This window comes from Puma concolor, chromosome C1 (assembly GCF_028749965.1).
Source record: "Puma concolor isolate L17-30 chromosome C1, mPumCon1.1.hap2, whole genome shotgun sequence".
Taxonomy (NCBI): domain Eukaryota; kingdom Metazoa; phylum Chordata; class Mammalia; order Carnivora; family Felidae; genus Puma; species Puma concolor.
The window spans coordinates 4,218,151-4,240,725 of NC_141674.1; the positions used below are offsets into that span (position 1 = coordinate 4,218,151).

A 22,575-nucleotide genomic window follows, 5' to 3' on the forward strand; every position below is an offset into this window, starting at 1 on the left:
TCTTTCTTTCTTTCTTTCTCTTTCTCCTTCCCTCCTTACTTCCTTCCCTCCCTCTTTCTTTCTTTCTTTCTTTCCTTCCTTCCTTCCTTCTCCCTCCCTTTCCCCCCTCCCTCTCCCTCTTTCTCCCTCTCTCTCTTTCTTTCTAGAGTGAGAGGGAATGCAAGTGGAGGAGAGGGGCAGACGGAGAAAGAGAGAGAGAGAGAGACAGAGGATCCTAAGCAAAGTCCATGTTCAGCATGGAGCCCAACACAGGGCTCGATCCCACGAACCATGAGGTCATGACCTAAGCCTAAATCAAGAGTTGGATGCTCAACCGACTGAGCCACCCAGGGCCCCCGTGCGAGGTAATATTTTAACGTGCCAGGGATACATCAGTGAATTAAACAAATGTCCCTGCTACACAGTGTTGACAGAATCAGACATGGCGTTAGTCATGAGAGGCTAATTGAGCAGCCGAGGCCCCACCATTTCCCCGGTTCCCTGTATGGCCTTGATCAAACCACATCCCCTTTCCAGGTCTGTCTCCCACTCCTGGTCCAGTCCCTAATCTCTCAGGTCTCCCCACCCTGGCCCTCTTGCTGTCCAGCTCTTCTGCCTTCGGGAATGCAAGTCAGATGCCCGGACTGGCCACAGTCTCCCTGATCACTGATAGAGAAGGCCATTTCCCCACAACGGCCCAGGGGCCCTCCTCACCCTGGCCCAGCCCGCACGCCCCACCGCCAGCCGCTCCCCCCTCCACACCCCGTTCCACCTCCCGGGCCTCCTTGCTGCTCCTCCACCAGGCTGGTACGCTCCAGCCTTGCACCGTCTGTTCCTGCCGCCTGGAACCCTCTCCCTAACTTGGAGTCTCTCCTCCACCCCCACTCCTCCGCAAGGCCTGCCCACGGCCTCCTTTAGGTTGTCACTTGACCAGCAGCACATTCCTCGCCTGCTTTATTTTCCCTCGCACCCTCGTAACCACCTGATATTACATTCTGTGCATCTTGGGGCATTCTCTTGCCGCAGCTCCCTAGCCAGGGAGAGCGGACCTTGTCTTCCCCATCCTGGAGGCCCAGTGCCTGATGCGCACTAAACATTGGTCGAAAGCATGAGGAGGCCGGAAGCCCTGGGGCTTGTCCGGCCCCGCGTGCAGCTCACTGAGTGACCTCAGATGGCACCCCGAGCTGGGCCTCCCTGGGCCCACCTGGCAAACAGACCAGCTGAGGCCCTGTGCGAGGGGACATCACAGAGCTCCCTGTCTGACTGCCCGTCTCACTCACCCCCACAGTTAACAACGAGCAACTAGGCACACCGTCAGAGCTTGGGGTGTCATGAGCCCTCGCAGCTTCTTGGAGCCGACTTTCCGGGAGGCTCCAGGGCAAACAAGGGGACAGGTGGACAGCACGTGCCTCATTCACAGAAATTTATTTGCATGTGTGTTGGCTTGCCATCTGGGAGCTGCAGGGGAACCAAACTCTGACAGCAGGGGTCTGCTCTTTGCGTGGCGCTGCCCCATCCTGGCATGTGGCAGCCTGGTGACATGTGTCCCTGGAGTGAACCAAATAGGCACACAAGACGTCTCCAGTGACCAGTGCCATGAAGCAAAACAGGGTAGTTTGGTAGAAACCAATGGGGTTTTCTTTAAATTCAGGGGTCAAGGGGCACCTGGCTGGTTCAGTTGGTGGAGTGTGTGACTCTTGATCTCGGTTGTGAGTTTGAGCCCCCACGTTGGGAAGAGATTACTTAAAGACAAAAATCTCAACACACACACACACACACACACACACACACACACACACAAGAAATAAATTGAGGGAGTCAAGGGCGCCTGGGTGGCGCAGTCGGTTAAGCGTCCGACTTCAGCCAGGTCGCGATCTCGCGGGATCTCGCGATCTCGCGGTCCGCGAGTTCGAGCCCCGCGTCGGGCTCTGGGCTGACGGCTCGGAGCCTGGAGCCTGCTTCCGATTCTGTGTCTCCCTCTCTCTCTGCCCCTCCCCCGTTCATGCTCTGTCTCTCTCTGTCCCCCAAAAAATAAATAAACGTTGGAAAAAAAAATTTTTTTTTTAAATTGAGGGAGTCAAGGAAGCCCTCCTAGAGCAGGTGAGAGCTCATCGGAGACCTGGATAAAAAGAAGGGCCGGCCTGCAGAAACCCGGCGTGGCAGCATCACAGGGAGAAGAACCAGCAGAGGCAGGTGTTGAGGTGGGATCAAGTTTGGCTTTGCTGAGGACCAGAAGGAAGGCCTGGGAGGCTGGGGGAGTTGCAGGGAAGGGTATTCAGCCCGGATGGATTGGGCGTAAAGCTGTCCTAGAACCTCCCTGAAATCATCACTGCATTTCTTCCCTGCATCAAGCCTAATTTGGGATCTTTTCAAATGAGCCAGGAGGCGTGAGTGGAGGCTAAGAGACGTAGAGCCACCAAAGGATCCATGATTTTATCCAAGGCGGCCTTACCCCTGATCCTCATAGGATCAGCTCCTTCCCGACCTCCCTTGGAGCAGAAATTGTTGGCCACCGGAAATGCTGTTCTTTGACCTGAATCTGGTTCTGTGGGCGGGTCGCTCCTTGCTGCCCACAGCAGTGGCAACAGCAAGCCGGCACCGGTCCTGGTCGGAGATTTCCGGCAAGCATTCCACGTTTCCTGTGTTGTCGCAGTTCACTCGTGTCCTCTTTTTTCCAAAGAGGGAGAAAAATATGGTTCGTGTGATTGTTGCTAGGGAGTTTCAGGCGTATAAAGAGGTCAAGGGTTGGGGGTCTCCAAAGACTCCTAGAGCTTGGGCTCAAGGGAGGGTAGTGTGGTGTCCTTTGCCAAAATGGGGTTGGCAGGTCGGGGAGGGTTTGAGGGAGAAAGGCAAGAGATCTGCTCTAGGCACGTAAAGTTCCAGAGGCCTGGGCAATGCACACAAGGACCGGTGGGCGGAGGTGAAGGCCAGATAGAGACTCCAGGTCCAAGCTAGAGAGAGGAGCAGCATGGGGGTGCAGGTGGCCTTTGACCCTGGGAAGTGGATGACCTTACCGGTGGGGAGACTGTGTTCATAAAGGAGGCCTTGGGGTATCCCCACATTTGGAGGTCAGGTGAAGGCCAGGGCCCAGCAAAGAAGACTTAGGAGGCTTGGCGTGAGAGTCGGCTGCTGGTACAGGAAGCCAGGAGGAGCAGGTGTTCCGGAGAGGGAGGAGGGGCACGTGCTAGGGAATGGCCAAGTCAGAGGAGCATGGGGAAACCCCTGGGGTTGGTCACAGGGAGTGACAGTTGAGACCCAGTGGGTGGGGGAGGGGGTTGGCTGGTCAGGATACGGCTGCCACACCAGGAGGCAAAGAGCCGCCTTCCCTCCAAGGAAATGTGCAACCTTCCAAAGCTTCCTCTTCCATTCCCTCATAAGAGGCAAGGAGATGCCGGACAATTATGATGCCCATTTGCCGTATTTGGAAACTGAGGCTCAGGAGCTTAATAACCCACTAGGGTCCTACCCAGTGAGCTACAGAGTCAGGGTGGTGGCTGGGGGCCAGGGCCAAGGGCAGGGGCCGGGACTGGAATGGTTACCCTTCGTGTCACTTTGGCTAGAACCCGATGGGTTAGAGCAGGTGGGATCCTGAGGCCAGAAGTACCCCCGCAGGACCCTGGCCCTGTCCTCTGGGTGACCCTCCACAACAGAAACAATGCCTGGCCTGACCTGTGCTGGGCTGAGCCCGGACACCCCAGCCCAGCCGTGTCCCCACAGAGGTACAGGGAGGAGGGAATCCCAAAATATAACAATGGTTTCAGGCTCATGCCAGGTGACAGGCCTGTGCTGAGGGGTCTCCAAGCATGTTTCCTGGGCGATTACTGCCCCTCTTTGAGATCAAAGAGACAAGAGGCAAGACGCTGACACAGCTTGGGGGGGTTCATACCCCAGTTCCTCTTTTTTTTTTTTTAAATTTTTTAAAGTTTATTTATTTATTTTGAAAAAGAGACAGTGTGAGTGGGGGAGGGGCAGAGAGAGGGGGAGAGAGAGAATCCCAATCAGGCTCCGTGCCTGATGGGGGGGCCGAAGTCACACGCTTAATCGACTGAGCCACCCAGGCGTCCCCCTAAGTCCCTCTTGTGCCCAGGTCTTTCTCTGCCTGTCTCTCATCGAGCGGTCCTAGGCTTCTTTGCGCAGTATCTGGAAAATGGGAACAAAGCCAGCACCTCCCCCATCCGTCGCTGAGAGGACGTGGTGAGAAAGCTCTGTGCTCATCACGGTGCCTGAAACAGACCTGCTTTCACTGGTACCGATTATCGTCGCTACTATGATATATTCCACTGAAATTAATTAAGTTTGCTCCTTGTGCTCCTCCATATTTTTCTGACTTCCCCCAGTGAGCATGAGGGTGCCCCCGCCCTTCTTGCCTCCAGGCCGAAGTAGGTGACAAGGCCAGGGACCCCCTTTCCCCGCCCTTGCCCTCACCCTCGCCCATCAGCATATCTGCCTCATTGTGCTGGGGCCTCCTGGGCTGGAGGCTGTGGCTCCAGGACGGGAGAGGCTGAAATGCTAATTGGAAGGCTGGTAGGCAGGAACGTTTATTGAGTGTTTACTCTGGCCCAGGGACTCCAGCGGGGAGTGTCAGCCACTGGCCTGGCAGGAGGTTGTGCGCAGGACTGCCCCCTCCTGCTCAGGTCCTGCCCTGTGCCAGCTTCTCAGACCTTCTCAGACCTTCCCAGGCTGGCTGGCCACCCCTGGATGGTGGACACCTGCCAAGCAGGGGGTGCTGGGAGGGCAGGGCTCCTGGTGTATCTGGCGCCCCATGGTGTCGCCATTGCCTCAGACCTCCCCAGAGAGGCCTCAGTGGGTCCTGGGTGGTGGCCCCCTCAGCCTCTGGTCCCCAGGACCCCAGCACTCACTGTGCCTTGGTTACGGGGTGAATAATTCAGGCCACTGAGTGTCGGTCATGAAATATTAAACAGGCCGTTACTGTCACATCAGTATGTGAATGCATGTGTGGGGGGTGACGATGGCACTGGGGCGTGGAGGCTGGTGGCCGCAAGCCAGACTGTTCCTGGGGAGAGGCGTGTGGGTGAGTCTCTGTCGCCGTGTGCCCTGTCGGCTCGTGAGCACCGTTGCCCTGGCACGGGTTGGGTCATGGAGGGCAGCCAGGCATGGTCTCTGTCCCACCCCAAATGTGTGAAGTGCCACACTCCGCATCAGCCCTAGAAAATGGCAGCTCTGTGTCTAGGGAGGAGGTGCCCGTGTCAGGAGTGAGGAGAGAGCAGGGAGGCGCCCAGTGTGGGGCTGCAGGTGGCCTGGGGTCAGGGGTCCGGGAAGTGGACAGGGACCAGGGTTTTAGGGACAGGGAGAAGTCAGCTGGGAAAGGGACCAAGTCATGTCATGACAGGGTGGGTGAGAGGGCAGAGAGAAGAGGACTGGGTGGCCTGGTGCCCATGTTGACGGACAGCTGGGCGAGCACTTGGATGAGGGAGGGAGGGCGTGGACAGACACTGGCGGAGTGTGTGACTGATGTCGCCAGCAGATAGATCGGGGAGGCAGATGGGCGGGAAGATGTGAAGTCAGGTAAGAACTGCACTTCCTGGGGCCCAGAGGGCTGACCCAGCACAGGGGGGCTCAGCCCCTAGGGAGCTTCTGAGACTTGCTGGGGAGGGCGGTGGGCACACAGCTCCTGTGTCTGGTCCTGGGTTGTGGCTCCACCTAGTGCCCAACTGTGGTAACTGTGATCTGGGCTGTCCACACCCCGACTCCGTCAGTGGCAGGGCCAGCTTCCCTGTTTCCCAGCAGCACTCCACCTCATGGGGTTGACTCCCAGTTCCCCGGTTAGGACTCTTCTTCAGCAGCTGGGGGAACGGGCACGAGGAGCAATGACACCCGCAAGCTGAGCCTCAGGGAAGCCCAGGAGTGAGCACAGGGAGCGGCCTCGTCACTCCCTGTGTACCTACTGCATGCATCAGGCTCTGCATCACAAACATACGCTCCAATGCCATTTACCAGTTATGTGACCTTTGGCAAGTCAAAGCCCCTGAGCCTCAATTGCCCCTCTGCAAAACGGGAATGACAATAGGACCTAAGCTGGGGCATTCGATGAGAACCTGCCCACCAATATCGTGTTGAGTAAGAAGTTGCTGCGGCCAAGGTCAAAGAGGTTGACCTGCTGTCTCCTCGAGGATTTTGATGGCTTCCTGTCGTACATTTAGGTCCTTCATCCATTTTGAGTTTATTTTTGTGTATGGTGTAAGAAGGTGGTCCAGGTTCATTCTTCTGCATGTAGTTGTCAGGCTTTCCCTCTTCCTTGCTGAAGAGACTCTTTATTCCATTGAATAGTCTTTCCTCCTTTGTCGAAGATTAGTTGACCATACGTCTGTGGGTCCATTTCTGGGTTCTCTATTCTGTTCCATTGATCTGAGTGTCTGTTATTGTGCCGGTCCCATACTGTCTTGATGATGACAGCTTTGTCATACAGCTTGAAGTCCAGCCCGCCCACCAATATATAGCACACCAGAGGTGCTTGGTGAATGGTGGCCTCCTGTACAGTTGCCAGATTAACAACAGGATATCCAGTTTAACTTTAGATACATGGCAAATAATGTGTTAGTATAAGTATGCCCCATGCTTTGTTTGGGACATACTTATGCTAGAAGATGATTTCTTGTTTCGCAACTCAGAATTAACAGGGCATCTTGTGTTTTACCTGGCAACCCTACTACTCTGCCCTCTGGGAATTAAGTCTTCCAGGGGAGGCAGAGGCCAAAATCAGTTACGTTCAATCAAGCATGATAGGCAGTCCGTGGAGTGAGCCCAGGGCCGTACAGGGCACAGAGGTAGGAAAGGCAGGCTCTGCCTGGGGAAATCAGGGCAGGCCTCACTGAGGAGGGATCTGGACTGAGTCCTAGGGAGGAGGAAGGAAGTGCATTCCAGATAGAGAGGGACTTGATCAAAGGCATAAAGGTAAGACAGAAGGTTTGGGGACTTGGGGGCTCACGGTGACAGTGGTTCTGTGTGGCTGAAAAGGTAAGAAGAGGCCAGCTCACCACATCCTTGTAGACCTTGGTGAAGAGGTTGAGCTATTTACTGAGGACAGGGACTAACTCGGTCAGATGTACACGGAAGCAGGGAGGCTGCTGGAGGGGAGTGGCCAGGCCAGAGGGGGCCCCCCTGAGGGAGGCTGGCACAGGACCGAGTCCAGAGGGAGCCAGGTACAGCGCGACCCGGTAACTAAACCTCCTCCAACCCACGCCCCCGGCCCTCCAGAGCTCCCCAAAAGAGGGCGAGGGGCGTTAAGAAGCTCTGGAGGCAGGTGGGCGCTGAGAGCCCGAGGTGGGTGCTGTGTCTCCACAGGGGAGTGAATGCGCAAACCAAGAACGGTGCCACGCCCCTGTACCTGGCGTGCCAGGAGGGCCACCTGGAGGTGACGCAGTACCTGGTGCAGGAGTGCGGCGCGGACCCGCACGTGAGAGCCCAAGACGGCATGACCCCGCTGCATGCCGCGGCGCAGATGGGCCACTGCCCGGTCATCGTGTGGCTGGTGAGCTCCGGGGCGGGGCGGGGCCCGGGGAAGGGCGGGGTCTGCACGCCCCGCCGCCGGCACCGACGGGGGCGGGGCCTGGAGGGGCCCGGCGCCCAGCCCCCGCCCGTCTTTCCCCCGCCCCCTCCCGCCCAGGTGAGCTGCACCGACGTGAGCCTCTCGGAGCAGGACAATGACGGCGCCACGGCCATGCACTTCGCGGCCAGCCGCGGCCACGCCAAAGTGCTCAGCTGGCTCCTGCTGCACGGCGGCGAGATCACGGCCGACCTGTGGGGCGGGACCCCTCTGCACGACGCCGCTGAAAACGGGGAGCTGGAGGTGGGGACGGGGCCGGAGCGGACGGGGGTGGGACGGGCGCCCTCTGCTGGCGCCGAGCTCTCAGCACAACCCTGCCCCGGCGCGGGGCGGTGAGGGGGGGCGGGGGGTCCGGGCTGGCGACCGGGGTCGTCAGTACTCGACCCCCCGCAGTGCTGCCAGATCCTGGTAGTGAACGGCGCGGAGCTGGACGTCCGCGACCGTGACGGGTACACGGCGGCCGACCTCTCGGACTATAATGGCCACAGCCACTGCACCCGCTACCTGCGCACCGTGGAGAACCTGGTACGACCTTGGCGCTGCCCCCTGCTTAATCTCGTCCCCCACCCCGCCTCTCCCTGCCCCCAGAGATAGGTGTTGTTACCCCTTTACCGTGGAGGAAGCTGAGGTTCGCAGACATGAAGCCCCTTGTCCCTTGTCCGAGGTCACACAATGAGGAAGTGTCCTAGACCATTACCCTTCCCAGCCCAGAGCCACTGACCATTGAGGAGGGACGGGGTGAAGGAAAAGGGTCAAGGGGAAGAGGACCAGCGTCCTCCTGGTAAGAAGGAAGGCTTGGAGAAATCGCAAGACACTTACATACCAATGGGAATGGTCAAGTCCATTCACCTGCCCACAGCCCACAAGTAGTAGCTCATTTAACTCTCCACCACCTCTAAGGTGGGTGGTGTTAATGTCCCCATCTCACCCAAGGTCACACAGCTGTTAAGTGGTGGAGTCTGAGAGGCATGGCCTGGAGCCACTGCTCTCGACCACGACAGTGTATGTTTGCTCACTTCATGGCTGCTTCATAACGAAACTTCTGTTTAAATTATTTTATTATGGTTGTGCAGCTGGGAAGTAACCTACTGGGACTTGAGCTCAGGTGTGGTTGGTTCCAAGTTCAGGGCACTGCCTCATCTGGTGTAATGCCTTTGGGACAGGAGGGAAGACAGAGGGTGGGCCTCCCAGGTGCCTTTCAGCTCCAGGGGGCAGCCTGGCCAGAAGAGGGACTAGGAAATGAGGTCTGGAGGGGAGAAGGTGGGATGGCCTTTTGCCCACAGCACCGTCTGCCCTGTCTGCAAGCACACAGGGGCACCCTGGTGCTGGGTACTCCAGAGCACAGCTGGGCCCAGCAGTCGGAAACTGCAGCTGGACCCAAGGAAGAATGTCCCCCCAAAAGGGCCGCCCAGAGAGCGTAACGGTCTGTCACCAGGGTATACAAACAGGGGTGGATGCTGTGAGGGGCATTTCTGCACCACAGGTGGCTCTTTCCCACTGAGAGAGGGTACGATTCTGTTTGGAGGGTGGGGTGGGAGGAGGCACAAAGCCTCAGCCCTTCTGTCTCTAAGTAAGCAATAAATAAGCAATAAACACCATCCCTTGAATCCTCACTCTGGCACGCAGCCTGCCAGCACTTTCTAGCATAATCTCAGCCTCCACAGTAAATTAATGCTAACAGCTGACATTGTGTAGCATGTACTGGCTACCATACCCTGGCCCTTCACTAACTGTTAAAATCTTCCTCATACCTTAATGGGGCAGGAGATACTGTTATCCCCACCGACAGGAAGGATAAGTGACTTGCCCCAAGTCACTTGGCTAGTAGGTGGGAGAGGTGAAAATTGAAGCCAGCGTTCCGGGCTGCAGAGCCTGGGCCCTTAACCTCTGCTATCTGTGGGGTCAGGACTGGGCACCCCCATTGCCCACTGCTGATGGCCAAGAAAAGAGCATTTTCATCTTCCCCCTACCAGAAGCCCAGCCCCTATGCTTCCCCTTGGCTCATGGAAGAGGCAGCAGGGCCCGGCCCGTCCCGGCCCCGCTGAACTGGGTGGGCTGTGGGCCCCTCGGCCCCCTCACCCAGACAGGCCCAGCTGCAGCAGAGACAGATCCAAGCCATGCAGAATGCTGGCCCAGAAAAGGCAAACACTCCCACAGAGCCCCTAATTACAGGGCCAATGAGCAGGGCTGCTGAGCTGTTACCTGGTGCGAGGCTTGCCTCCCGCTCCCAGGGGGCCTGTGACACTTCTCAGGCAGGGGAGGGGGCGCGGGGCAGGGAGGAGCAGGCCTGGGCAGGAGGCAGCAGACGGAGCCAGCCAGCAGGCTTGCCAGCAGCAAGGCCAGCATGGGCAATGTAAGCGAGCCCCCACCCCAGCCCGCTCCCATCCCATGGGAGGGTCAGGCCCATGGGCAGGGCATAGACAGTGGTGGGGACAGCATGCCTGTGGCCTGAGCCCTGAGCCCGGCTGCCCTCCAGACTCAGCCGGGCCACCCCAGGCCCTGCCCTTTCTCCAAGGGCCCCATCAGGAGACAGGCTGGGCTGGTATTGGGATTTGCCCCAGTAGGGCAGGGAGAGACCAGGGCTGCTGGCTGGGTAATGGGGAATCAGTCTTCCCTGCAAGTTGTGGGGCCCCACCTGCCTCCCCTAACCCACCTGCCCCAGGTGTTCCCATCAGCTGCAGCTCCTGAGCCCCTCCCCGCAGATACACTGGAGCCCACCCCTCTGGCTGGTGCCATGGCAGTCTTGCCCTTGGGGTCCAGACCAGGGCCCCCTCTTCCGGCCATCTCTCCACCCCCTTGAGCAAAGAGGGGCCGGGGTGGGAGTTTCCCAAGAACCCCGGGTCCTGCTGCGAGGGGGCTGGGCTTGAATCTTAGCCTGGGAAGAACCCGACAGACATTCTCATTATGGGGTGGGAGCCCAGAAAGGGAAGCGGCTCGGCCCGGGCCACACAGCAAGGACATGCCGGAGCAGGACCCTGGCCCGAGCGCACCAGTCTTCATTGTCGACCTCATTGCCTTCCCTCCTGTTCAGAGTGTGGAGCACCGCGTGCTGTCCCGGGATCCGTCTGCTGAGCTGGAGACCAAACAGCCCGACTCGGGCATGTCTTCACCCGATACCACCGTGTCGGTCCAGCCGCTGAACTTTGACCTCAGCTCACCCACCAGCACCCTCTCCAACTACGACTCCTGCTCCTCCAGCCACTCCAGCATCAAGGGCCGGCGCCCCCCACGTGGTGAGCGGGCCAGGCCGGGAGGAGGGAGGAGGGAGGAGGGAGGAGGGGGCGCAGACTGGGACAGACCACCGGGCCCTGAGGGCCAGCCCCAGGCCCACTCTGCCCACAGCTGACGCCGGAGGCTGCCCAGGTCACCAGGAAGGGCTGCTGGTCCTGGTGAGAGGCCGGTGACACTTGTCCTGGTGTGTGCTGCTCCCAAGCACACCTGTGCACCCACATGTACTCTCCCTGGGACAAACCCCACGCGCCCCCTGCAGATGACTCACTCGCTCACACACACAGATGTTCCCCAGATGTGACACACACCTGTGCGCCCTCAAGAGGGCACATGTGTCTGCACAGCACACAGGGATGCGCACACACACACCATGCAGATGCACGCACGCACCTACACTACAGCACAGACACACAACCCTCCGTTCCCCATATCCGGGCACGTGTGCACGTTAACACACGCACACCCCACGTCCACAGACCGATGCAAACACATTTGTAAATACAAAAGAAATGCGCAGATGCTTGCACACCTGCACACACCAACGTGCAAATGTTAGGCAGAGGCGGGCACGCGAGTATTCACGCGCTGACCACACGCTGAGCCTAGGTGGCCATCCACCTGTGATACCTGCTTCCTGCTGCCAGGTGGTGGCCGCAGAGATGGTGGGGTGGCCCTGCAGTTTGGGGCATGGCCATGCGGACTCCTGCCGCCCGGCCCTGTCAGGTCTGAGCTCAGGAGCTACGCCTTCACCCTCCGGTTGGGCCCTGCGCTGCTGGGGCTCCCAGTGAGCCGTAGAAGCCGTATCCCTAAGCCCACCTCACCCCTTGGCGCGTTGCTTCTGGGTGGAAGGGGGTCTCAGTCTTGGGGACTCTGCAAACTCCCACACCCCGCCTTCCCTCCCTCCCCAGGCCTTGCCAGCTCCAGAGCTGCAGACATACAAAGCTACATGGACATGCTGAGCCCCGAGCTGGGCCGACCCCAGGGCAAGATGGGGAGAACCACACCACCACCACCACCACCCAGCTTCCCTCCGCCGCCCCCACCCCCAAGCACCCAACTGCCCCCACCCCCACCAGGCTACCCGGCTCCCAAGCCCCCTGTGGAGCCACATGCCGCGGACATCTACGTGCAGACCAAGAGCAAACTCCGCCATGTGGAGAAGGAGGCCTTCAAGAAGGAGGTAGTGAACCTTCTCCCAGCTGCCTGCCTCCCAGCGCTGGGCTGAGGCCAAGAGACTGCCTGGCTCATGGACACAGGGCAGGGGGGGCCCCGGGCCTATTCAAGAGTATAAACTCCTGGCTAGCCCCGTGGGGGACTCAGGGCTGGGCACTGGGGACAGGGAGATGAGTCAGACGAAGCCACTACCCTCTCGGGAACTGGTGATGGGCGAAGGAACATATAATCAGACAGCCGGGCCTCTCAGGGAGCTGGGTCCTCCCCGACCTCTTGCACAGCGTGGTGGGGCGGTCACGGAATTGGCAGAGACTGCCCCCTCCGCAGACCTACCTGTGCCCAGAGCCCCAGGCTCAGGTGGGGAATGGCTCCCAAGGGGCTGTCTTCCAGGTGGGAGATGAGGGGGCAGGGAAGGTGAGGGCCAGGAGGAGGGTGGAGGAAGGGAGAGAGGGACTCCGCACTCAGTGGGGGCTGAGGGAGGGTAAAGCTGAGGTTGGCTACCCAGTCTGAGGCTTGAGTGCTGATGGAAGAGGCAGTCCTGAGATGCGAGGTGTTGGGGAGAAGCCAGCCTGTGGGGAGGGGGGCTGTGTCCAGTGTGGGCACATTGAGTGTGAGGTGCCCAGGATGTCAGGGCCTCTGGGGTCCTGGCTGAGGCTCTGGAGCCAGAGGGCTAGTCTCGGTGGCTGAGAATGCTAGTCGGGGAGCCCCCCAGGGGGCCCCCGGGGTGCTGGCCAACAGGGCAGAGCCCGCTGGTCTGGGACATGGAGGGCAGCCTGAGACCACAGGTGGCTGAGTATGGGGTCTAGGCTCCGGAGCGTCCTGTGGGAGCCCTGACCTGTAGTTCTCCCTCAAGCCCAAGGCAAACCACTCCAGAGGCAAGCTGAGTAACCAATTTGCCCACAGGTGTCCCAGGTCACAAGGCCACTGGGTGGGGGAGGGGAGGGGCAATTTCCACAGCGACTCCACCCTCCCCTCATGCCATCTACGGCCAGGCTGTCAGTCGGGTTCCCCTTTCATCTCTGTGAGGTGGAGAGGGCCCAGGAGAGGACTGCAGAGGGCCAAGGGCGGGCGGACTTTCCTGGCCCGCCGTGCGGGCTCTGGCCAAAGCACAGCCTGTGCCCCCTCCACTCCCCTGAGCCCCAGGATCTTGAGGTCCCGTGCCCCTGCCCGCTGTGTGCGTGCAGGGCCGCAGGCGACAGGCAGCTCCACAAAGGGCCCTTTGTGTGCCCACTGCGCCTGGCGCCCCCGCCTCCGCCCCCTGGGCCTGGCCGTTGCTTGACCGCAGCGGGAGCAGGGTCGCGGCGTCCGCGCCTTGGGGCTGCAGGGGGCGCCGAGGGGCGGGCTGGCCCAGAAAACAAATCCTGTGGTGTCGGGTTTCCTGCAACGAGAGCCGGTTCGGGTGGGGCTGGGAGGTCCGGGGCCACCGCGGGGACGCACGGGCGGGGGGTGGGGGGGGGGGTGGATCAGGGGACAGCCCCCGCACAGGGACTCGGCCTTTGGCCCCGCCGCCCCATGTCCTTTTCCCTGGGCTAGGCTTAGCAGGGGGCAGCTGCGATGGGGCGGGCCACCGCGCTGTCATCCGAGCCCGCCTTGCCGCCCCTGAAACCCGAGGCTTAGGCGCGGGTGTCGGTGTCGCTTACGCGGATGTCGATGGTTTCCAGATGCGGGAGGGGAAGGGCGGGGGCGTGACCCGGAACCCGGGGGTACCAAACACCCGGGGCTCCACTGCTCGGGTGGCTCCCGCACTCCGTCCACGGGGTATGGAGGGGACAAGTTGGAGGAGGGGGGCGAGGGCTGGGGTGCTCGACACCTAGCGGAGGGAGAGCGGAGCAGGGGCGGGGCCACATCTGGCTTACGGGGCAGGCGAGGCGCTGTGGCCGGTCGTGGCGACGCAGGTGGAGCCCCCCGTGGCATCTCCCCTTGCTGGGAGTGGGTCGGCGCGGGATTGGCTGGCCCTGGGTGATGTCAGGGCGACAGAGCTCATAGGCGCTCTTGGGCGCGGGCGGGCAAGGGCTGGGCTGTAACCCGAGAGGAAGGATCAGGTGGCGCAGGTGTCGGGTCCATGCCGCCCCCGCCGCCAGGTGCACAGCGGGGGCCACCGGCACTGGCGCAGGTAGGAGCAGCCCCGGGACCGCGCGGCTCAGAGCCTTGGGCAACCAGGAGCCTAACAGGACAAGGGCTCTGAGAGGGCTCCCTCGGGGTCGGGGTCCCTGAAAGAGAGGGTTCGGCAGAGCCTTGGGGACGCGCGGGACGGCCGGGTAGCCAGGCGTGGGGTGAGGCAGAGGCCTTCGCGCTGGCTTAAACTGCGAGCTGCCCCTTCTCCGGCTCCCCCTGGCGACTGGGCTGGGTCAACCCGCCCCTGGTCCCGCCCCTTCTAGCCTCACTGGGGGCCCTTGTTGCCCTTGGCCTGCGCCCAGAACCCCTCCCTGGGGGGGCGACCGAGCCTGCCCTTCCCCGGGACCCTCGCCCCATCCCCGCTCGGAGGACCGGAGGGCCTGGGAACCCGGCTGCCTGCACCCCTCGACGGCCGCTGGCCATGAGCCCCGGGAAAGTGAAGAGCTGGGGGGGCGGGGCGTGGGAGGCCCCGGGGACCAGCGCCTGAAGCCCCTCCGCCGCTGTCTTCCCGCAGCTGAGCTCCCGCGACGGCCACAACGGGCTGCGGAGGCAGGACTCCAGCCGCAAGCCCCGCGCTTTCAGCAAGCAGCCCAGCACGGGGGACTACTACCGCCAGCTGGGCCGCTGTCCCGGGGAGCCGCTGGCCACACGCCCGGGCATGGCGCACAGCGAGGAGGTGCGTGCCTGCCAGCCCGCGCCCGCCGGCCGCCCGGGACCCGGCCCGGCCGCCCGCTTCTCACTCGCCAGCCCCTCCGCTCCCCCGCAGGCGGCGCTGCTCCCCGGGAACCACGTGCATAACGGCTGCGCCGCGGACCCCAAGGCGTCCAGGGAGCTGCCCCCGCCGCCCCCGCCGCCGCCGCCGCCCCTGCCGGAGGCCCATAGCTCGCCGCCGCCGGCTCCACCTCTGCCCTTCGAGGGCGCTGGCCCTGGCTGCGGGCAGCGTCGCTCCTCCTCGTCCACTGGCAGTGAGTAGGGGCGGGTTGAGGGGTGGGGGGCGGTGCCAGCCCTGAAGGGGAGGGAAGCCTAGACATCGCTCGTTCCCCAGCTGCTGCTGCCGCCGCGGTGCTCCCTCTTTTCCGACTCGTTCTTCCTGCGGCAAGCCCCCACCCCAGTGAGGACCTAACCCGAAGAGGAGGCTCTGGGTTGCCTCAGTGTGATCTAGCGCACCTCAGTGACCTCTCTGGGCCCACGTCCCATGCAGCAGGGAAGGCCTCCCAGCTCTGGCGGCTGCTGTTTCTAATGGGCTGGTGCTAACCGGGCAGCTCTAAGTAGAACTGGATTCAAAGAGGCAGGGGCCAACCTTCGTCCTGCCCCTTCTCTATCCTGAGCTTCTCTTCTGCTCCTCACCCCTATCTCTTGTTCCTCCAAGCTAGCTAGCTTTTCTCAGATGCTTCAGGGGCTCTTCCTGGCCAGATACCCCAGAGGCCCCAGGCCAGCTACCACCTGGCTATGGGGACGAGGCCAGTGACCCATCATGCTCTGCCCTTTCCCTCCTGATGACCCCCATGGGCATCCTTTTAAGGTCTAGGCTGGTGAACAAGATGCCTGGCTTCTCTTCTGTGAGGTGGGGCAGTCTCTCGCATGCCAGGGCTCCTGCAAGGCCCAGGAGGTGGTGCCTCGTGTGTGTGCGTGTGTGTGTGTGTGTGCGCGCACACACGCCTGCCTTCTTCACCCAGCCACTCAGTGCAGGGACCATGTTTAGTGACACCCAAAGCTTCATGTCCCTCACTAGGAGTGCAAGGGTATAACCGGGTCCAGGGTAGGGCCAGCCTGGGTTCCCTTCAGATCCCTATGGAGCCTCAGCCCCTGCTGACCAGGGCCCATCGTAGCCTGTCCACCACCAGCTGAGCCTCCAGAAAGGGCCCTAGCTCTGGGGTTAGCTTTTTCTTTCTGGAGCAAGGCTGATGCTAGGAACGGAAGAAAAATAGACTTTGGGCTTCTCCAGAAACCCCTTCTCAGCAGAGCCTGGGCTGGGTGCCCTATCCCAACCCAATGCCAAGTTTGAGGCCCTTGCTGGGGGAACCAGGGCCAGTGGCAGCCCTACCCAGTCCTCAGGGACAGCAGTAAAGCCCGGAACTGGGTGGACCACCCTTGTGGAGCCCCAGAGCAGCCTGAGCCAGGGTCAGATGAGCTGGAAAATTCCTCCTCTCCTGTCTCCCCTCCTCTGCATGTCTCCCTCCCCTCTTCCTGCCCTCCCTTCTCTATCCACACACCCCCCCCCCCCCACTGTCCTAGCCTCACCCCGGCCTCCTCCTTGTCCTAACTTTGCTGTCACTTCTCTCCTCTCAATCCCTAGAAGTGAGAGTCCTGAGACACAGGAAGAGTGAGTAGCTGCGTGCGGGGCTCCTGGCTGAGGTGCGGGGCGGGGAGCAAGGCACGCTCAGGGGAAGCAAGGCCAAGGACCTGGGGCTTTAAAAAAAAAAAAAAGGAGGGGGCAGGGCCAAGGGCCGGCAGGCCAGGGGTCCTCCACACTACAGGTGGGGCCACTGGCCCCACAGCTACCTTCCTACCTCCACCACACCCACACACACACCCATAAATTCTACCCATGGCTTTCAGTTTTGCCCAAATAAATGAGCCTGTTGCCAGTGCCTGCCTGGCAGCTTTCCCTTTTACCCTTCCTGCTGCTCGCTCAGGGATCCCCAACCTGGGGAACCCAAGAGCTGTTGGCCTGTTTTGTTCCCCTCACCCAGCTCTCACCCCTCCCTGGGTCTCTAAAGACAGCCCTTCCCAAACCCCAGCCGCCTCCGTGGGCCTTGTCAGAAAATGCAAACTCCGTGCACCTGCCTATTTGCATGCTTTTCACCTGGCCCTTCTTCCTGGGTGACTTCACCCCGTATCCTTAGTAAAGGCTCCGCTTTCCTAGGTCCCCCAGAGCTGAGCAGCGCTTTGCTACACAACGGGCATGCAACCAGTGTGTCTGCGTCCATGTCTGTCTGTCTGTCTGTGTGGGAGGTGGGGAGGGGACTGGCTTGGTTCTGGTATCCAGGGTCCTGAGCCCATATAGCCACGGAGGCCCCAGGCAACTCAGTCCAAGGGTCACTGAGCTTTGCTGATGCAGAGAGGGCTGGAGGGAGACTCCACCCTGGCTGGCAGAGCCAGGGAACCCAGGACAAAGGTCGGGTGGCTGGCCTTAGACAGGTAGTGTCTTAGAGCAGGTCAGTCAGTGTCCTGGGTGGAGACATTCGCTGGAGTCCCCAGGGCCGGCCCAAAAGCCAGCATGAACTCCCAGGGGCCTCCAGGCAGGGCCCCCATGCCCCGTGAGTAGGGCCGGGAAGATGGTGGGGCTCTGTGAGCTGTCAGCGGGGAGCCCGCCTCTGGGGTACCCAAGAGCCGCCCCCAGGGCCTGGGATCTGGAGAGCTGTCATCTGGGTCCCGGCCCCTCCCGACTTGGGGAGGGGGAGGCAGAGGGGCAGGCTAGGGGCGGCGGGGATGCAGACCTCGCACCCCCCCCACCCCCCCGCTTGGCCAGCACCTCCTCTCCTGCCTCCGTGCAGGCACCAAGTCTTTCAACATGATGTCCCCGACGGGTGACAACTCGGAGCTACTGGCGGAGATCAAGGCCGGCAAGAGTCTGAAGCCGACGCCGCAGAGCAAGGGGCTGACCACGGTGTTCTCGGGCAGCGGGCAGCCGATCTCCCAGGTAGGCGGCTCGACAGGTACCCCGCCCCGCCCCCGTGCCTGCCGGTCACTCAGCCTCGCCGCTTCTCCCCGCAGCCCGAAGCGCCGCTGCCGCAGGCGTCGCCCGCGCTGTCCCGGGCCCGCAGCCCCACCCCGCCGGCCGTGGGGCCCCAGCCACTGCTCAACGGCAGCGTGGCGCCGGCGCCGCCCGCCACCCCGGCGCCAGGCGTGCAGCTCGACGTGGAGGCGCTCATCCCCACGCACGATGAGCAGGGCCGGCCCATCCCCGAGTGGAAGCGCCAGGTGATGGTGCGGAAGCTGCAGCTGAAGATGCAGGAGGAGGAGGAGCAGAGACGGAAGGTGGGTGGGGCGGGGCTTCTGCGCCCGGGCCCATCCCCCACATCGCCGCCGGCCTGCGGGGGCCTTTCCACCTCAGGCGGCTCCCGTTGTCCTTGGGGGGCGGGAAGCAGGGTTGGAGGACCTCCCCTGCCCTGGGGACTGTCCTTCCGTGAGACGGGCAAAGCTCATCAAACGCGAACGTGCTTCACGTCGCCCGGGATCTTGTAAAAATGCCGAATCTGATTCAGGAGCTGTGGGTGGGGCTGAGACTCTGCGTGTCTGGGAAGCTCCTGGTGAGACTGACCTGCTGGTCCAGGGACCGCCCTCTGCGTGGCCAACAGTCAGACTGCAGTGGGCCCTTTCCTGCACCGCCACTTTCCAGCCTTCGAGACCGAGCCTCATCCAGCCTCAGTTTTCTTATCTGTCAGATGATTGACCGTCTGGCTGGCAGGGTGGTTTGCCACTGACCGGCTCAGCACGTGTTTCCTGGGTGCTGTGTTCTGTGCGCTGTTGTAGCCTCTAGGGATTCGCGATGAATATCTCAAGGCCTTTTCAAAGGTGGCTTTGGGGAGTGGGGCGGGAGGGGGTCAACCAACAAGCAAACACAGCATCTTAGTAGAGAGATAAGTGCCCCCAAGAATACAAAACAAGGTAACATGAGAGCCTGAGTGAGCAGGGAAGCCAGGGACGGGGCTGTTAACAACACTGCCCTCACTGGGATGGGGCATGCAGAGGCCTGGGGCTGCCCTGCACCCACCGTCCTATTTGGGGTGGGGCCAGTGTTATGAAGGAGGAAGTGAAGTCCAAGGTGGACTTGGAAGATGAGCAAGAGGTGGGCTGGGAACAGAGTGGGGCAAAGAGCAGGCTCAGTGACTGTCCTGTCAGTACAGGGGTGGAGCTGGAGAGATCAGTGGGGGCAGATCACCAAGTCCTGGCCTTGAAGAAAATGGACTTTCTCCTGCAGCAGTAGGGAGCCTGGGAGAGGGGTTAAGTGAGGGAATTAGCATCATCCTGTGTGTCTGTGAGGGAATGGATTGATTGTAGTGGGTCAAGATGAACCGGGAGGATGTGAGGACGACCCCCCCCCCCCCAGCCCAGGCTGCAGAAGCCCAGCACTAAAGTGAGGAATGAACGAAACTCTCAGAAGTTCCTGGCACACCTAGCTCATAAAATTGATTATCATCCCTGGTGCCGGGGACAAGGGGTGAGAGCTGAGGCTTCAAGCTGGTTCAGCAGTAAAACACTGACAGCGTGCACAGGGAGGGCTCAGGCTGCGGGGACAGCTGACAAGAAGTCATCAGTATGCGCGAGGTCCCTCTGGGATGTGGCCTCCAAACAGCAGCCCTGAGATGGGGTGGGAAAGGGCAGCCTGGCGTCGCAGCTTCAACGCCTTTTGCATGTTCCTTCGGTGGTGTAATGAGCAACCAAGCCAGGTGTGGAGACTCCCTCTGCCCGCTCAGTCTCTGCAACAGCGCCCAACGACCCCGCCAGCGACCAAAGTGGACACTGCCCAGCGCCCGGAGTAGCGGCCTGGGCCGAAGTCTCGCCCCAGTGTAATCACCCGCCGGCCGGGCGTGGCCCATCCCTGCCAACAGAGCCCCGCGGAGCCATTACACCACCCAGGACATGCAAAGGGCGCCCCCCGGCGGCCGCTGCGGGAGCCGGGCCAGAGGGAGACGCGCCTCCCTCCCCTCTCTTGTCTTCCCCGCCTTAGCTGACGTCCGCCAGCTCATGCTGCTACCCCCGCGAGGGCTGGAGGTACTCCAGCGCGCACAACGCCATCCTCGGGCCCTTCGGCGAGCTCATGACCGAAGCCGACATCCTCCGCATCGAGCAGCAAATCGAGAACCTGCAGGTGTTGCACAAGGCGCAGAAGCTGGAGGCGCGCCTGGAGCAGCTGGAGCTGGAGTTGGAGCAGCTGCTGCCGATTTCGGCCGCCCTTTCCGCGCCGCGCTTCACCGTCGATCCGCGCCGCATGCAAGGCCGCGCAGCCAGTCTGCCTGCCTGGTGCAGCAAGATCTCCACGCTGCTCAAGAGCATGGCCACGCTGCTGGCCGCGCTGGGCGGCCGGCCCGCGCACCTGGCCGAGCTGCTGGCCGCCGACACCGGCCAGCCGCTGGCACCGCTGCCCGACGCGCCCTGGCGGCCGGGTCCGCTCTGCCTCGGCCGCTCGCACTCGCTCAGCTGGTGTCGCGAGGCCGTGGCGCGCGAGATCCTCGAGTGCGGCGTCTCCGTGCAGCATCTCCGCGCCGTCTACGAGCTACGCGCCCAGGGCTCGGCGCCCGCGCGCGGCTCGCGCCGCAAGCTCTCGCTTCCCGCCGCCGCCTCGGGCCGAGAGCCCATCCTCGAGGAGGACTACGTGGCTGCCGGCGCCGGGGAGCCAAGCGCCCCGGTCGCCAACGGCTTGCCGGCCCCCTGGGACTCCGTGGGCGCGCTGGGCCCGCCCGACGCGCCGGACCACCAGGCGGCGCTGCCCGAGCCCCAGCAGCTGGCGCGCCAGCCGTCGCTCTCCACCGAGCTGCGCGGCGTCCAGGACTACATAGATATGCGCAAGGAGCGCATCGTCTACCTCTTCCTGGAGCACTGGCGCAAGTGGACCTTCCGAGGCCCCCGGCGCCACGCCCAGGCGCGCCTGCGTAGACTGCTGCCCCGCGTGGTGGCCGCCGGCACGGGCCCGGGCCCCGAGGCCGCCGACGCTCTCCAGCCGCCGGCCGGCGACGGCCCGGATGCGCGGCTGCTGCGCCTGCTGAAGCAGCGGCAGGTGGTGGGCAAGCTGCTGGGCCACTGGCGGAGCCTGCTGCGGCAGGTGCCGGTACGCCCTTCGTGTGGCTCGGGCCTGGCTCACGGCCTGTACTGGCCCGAACACTTTCTGCCGCCCCTGGACGGCGGCGCGCCCCCGCGCTACGACAGCCTCACGCTCGACCTCTTCATGCTCGGCTACTTCCAGCTGCTGGAGATGGGCCTGAGCCGCGAGGAGCGCAAGTTCCGCCACCTGCTGTGCTACGAGATGTTCGACCGGCTGGGCAGCCACCCGTGGGAGCTCATCCGCCTCTTCCACCGCGTGGTGCTCGAGGAGGTGGAGGCTGGCCGACGAACCTGGAGCGACGGCTTCGAGGACCTCAGGCGCCAGTTCTTTGGAGACAGCCCGGAGGCTGAGCCAGCCCGGGAAGAAGAAGCGGAGAAGGAGCAAGAAGAGAAAAAAGAAGAGGAAGAGGAGGAGGGGGAGCCGGCAGAAAAGGTCCCTCCGGGTCAAACGGTGGACTGGCCAGAGGGGCAGCCCGAGGCCCCAGCTCCTGCGCCGCAGCCCCCCAGCCCCCCTCCGCCAGCCGCGCCTCCCCCGACGTGGGACCCTCCTGGTTCCGAAGCCCCTGTCGAAGACCCCCTGGAGCTGGTGTCTGAGATGGGCGAGTTCAGCAACGAGGACATCTGCCGCTACATCGACCGCAGCTTCTCCTTCTGGAAGGAGAAGGAGGCAGAGCTTTTTGACATCTGAGCAGCAGAAATCAGAGTTTCCCCCTCAAGCATCTTAACCCAGGCTTGGATGCCCGTCTGATGCCCTCTGGAGGCCAGAAGCCCACAGGAAAAACCCAGAAGCCAGCAGGGTGGCCTTGGAAAACCCGGAGTATCCAGGACCAGGCTGCCAGAGCCTTTGAAGCCCACTATGACCAGATGTGGGGCAGTGGCTGCAGTGGGCAGGGCACAGGGCAAACCAGGTGTTCCCCTCTGGGCCTACAGTCTCGCCCGGCTCTGCATGGTAGGCAGGTAGAAGAAGCCGCCCCTCTGAGTGAGGGACCGTGGGTCCCCCCTGGGGCAGTGTGGCTCTCCTCTCTTTGGTTTTGCACTGGAATTCACAGCTACTTCTTTGAGGTCAAGGGAGCCACATGTGTAGTGTTCCGTGTGACGTGTTCTCCTGTGTAACATCCACGTAATAAAACTCTTTGCTGTAAGCTGCCTGTGTTGGATGCCCGCCTCCGCCCCTGCCAAGTCGATGCAGCCACACAGTTGTAGAGGTAGTGTCTACTCCACTTGGGAACAGGACGTGCATAGGCCAGAAGGTCCTTCGCAGTGGAGGCCAGCTTGAGCCCCTCCGAGCTGGCTGGATCTGTGGGGGCCCAAGTATGGGTCTGCCCAGAGAGTCGAGGTCAGGGCCCTGGAGCCATCCATCAGCCTGCCCTAGTGGGAAATCTCATTCTCTGCTCCTCTCCTGCACCTTAGCTCTGACCTGTCTGGCACCACCTCTAGAACACAGGGGGCCTGAGTTATGAGGGGGTAGGGCACAGGAGGCCCCCTCTAAGGGGGTTGTGGCCAGGCACCTTCATCTATTTGCTCTGTAGAAGGACGTCTGTATCCCATTGTCCCTGACTAGTGCGGGTCCCCCGGGGTTGGGGGTGCACCTCCCCCAAACCCCACCTCCCAGCGCATGCTGGTCCTGAAGTTCTGTGCTTGTGTTTCAGGAGGAAGAGGAGGAGGCCCGGCTGGCCAGCATGCCTGCCTGGAGGCGAGACCTCCTGCGGAAGAAGCTAGAAGAGGAGAGGTGAGCCGGGGGACCGGAA

At 62.0% G+C, this 22,575-nt stretch overlaps 1 protein-coding gene across 4 annotated transcripts in view; it reads left to right on the forward strand.

Moving 5' to 3' along the window:
- ESPN (espin) overlaps nt 1-22,575 on the forward strand; it is a 31,874-nt gene that overhangs the window by 7,022 nt on the left and 2,277 nt on the right. The window contains exons 3-13 of one of the 4 annotated variants that reach the window (XM_086715537.1): nt 7,282-7,468; nt 7,604-7,786; nt 7,937-8,068; nt 10,575-10,776; nt 11,683-11,954; nt 14,577-14,738; nt 14,829-15,027; nt 16,359-16,385; nt 17,560-17,705; nt 17,780-18,043; nt 19,737-21,688. In XM_086715537.1, the coding sequence (XP_086571663.1) occupies nt 7,282-7,468; nt 7,604-7,786; nt 7,937-8,068; nt 10,575-10,776; nt 11,683-11,954; nt 14,577-14,738; nt 14,829-15,027; nt 16,359-16,385; nt 17,560-17,705; nt 17,780-18,043; nt 19,737-21,515 (3,553 nt within the window). In that variant the 3' untranslated portion in view covers nt 21,516-21,688. Of the gene's footprint in view, nt 1-7,281; nt 7,469-7,603; nt 7,787-7,936; nt 8,069-10,574; nt 10,777-11,682; nt 11,955-14,576; nt 15,028-16,358; nt 16,386-17,559; nt 17,706-17,779; nt 18,044-19,736; nt 21,689-22,476; nt 22,557-22,575 lie in introns of those variants that run through there. The other 3 variants (XM_086715535.1, XM_086715536.1, XM_086715534.1) reach the window with 3 other exon arrangements.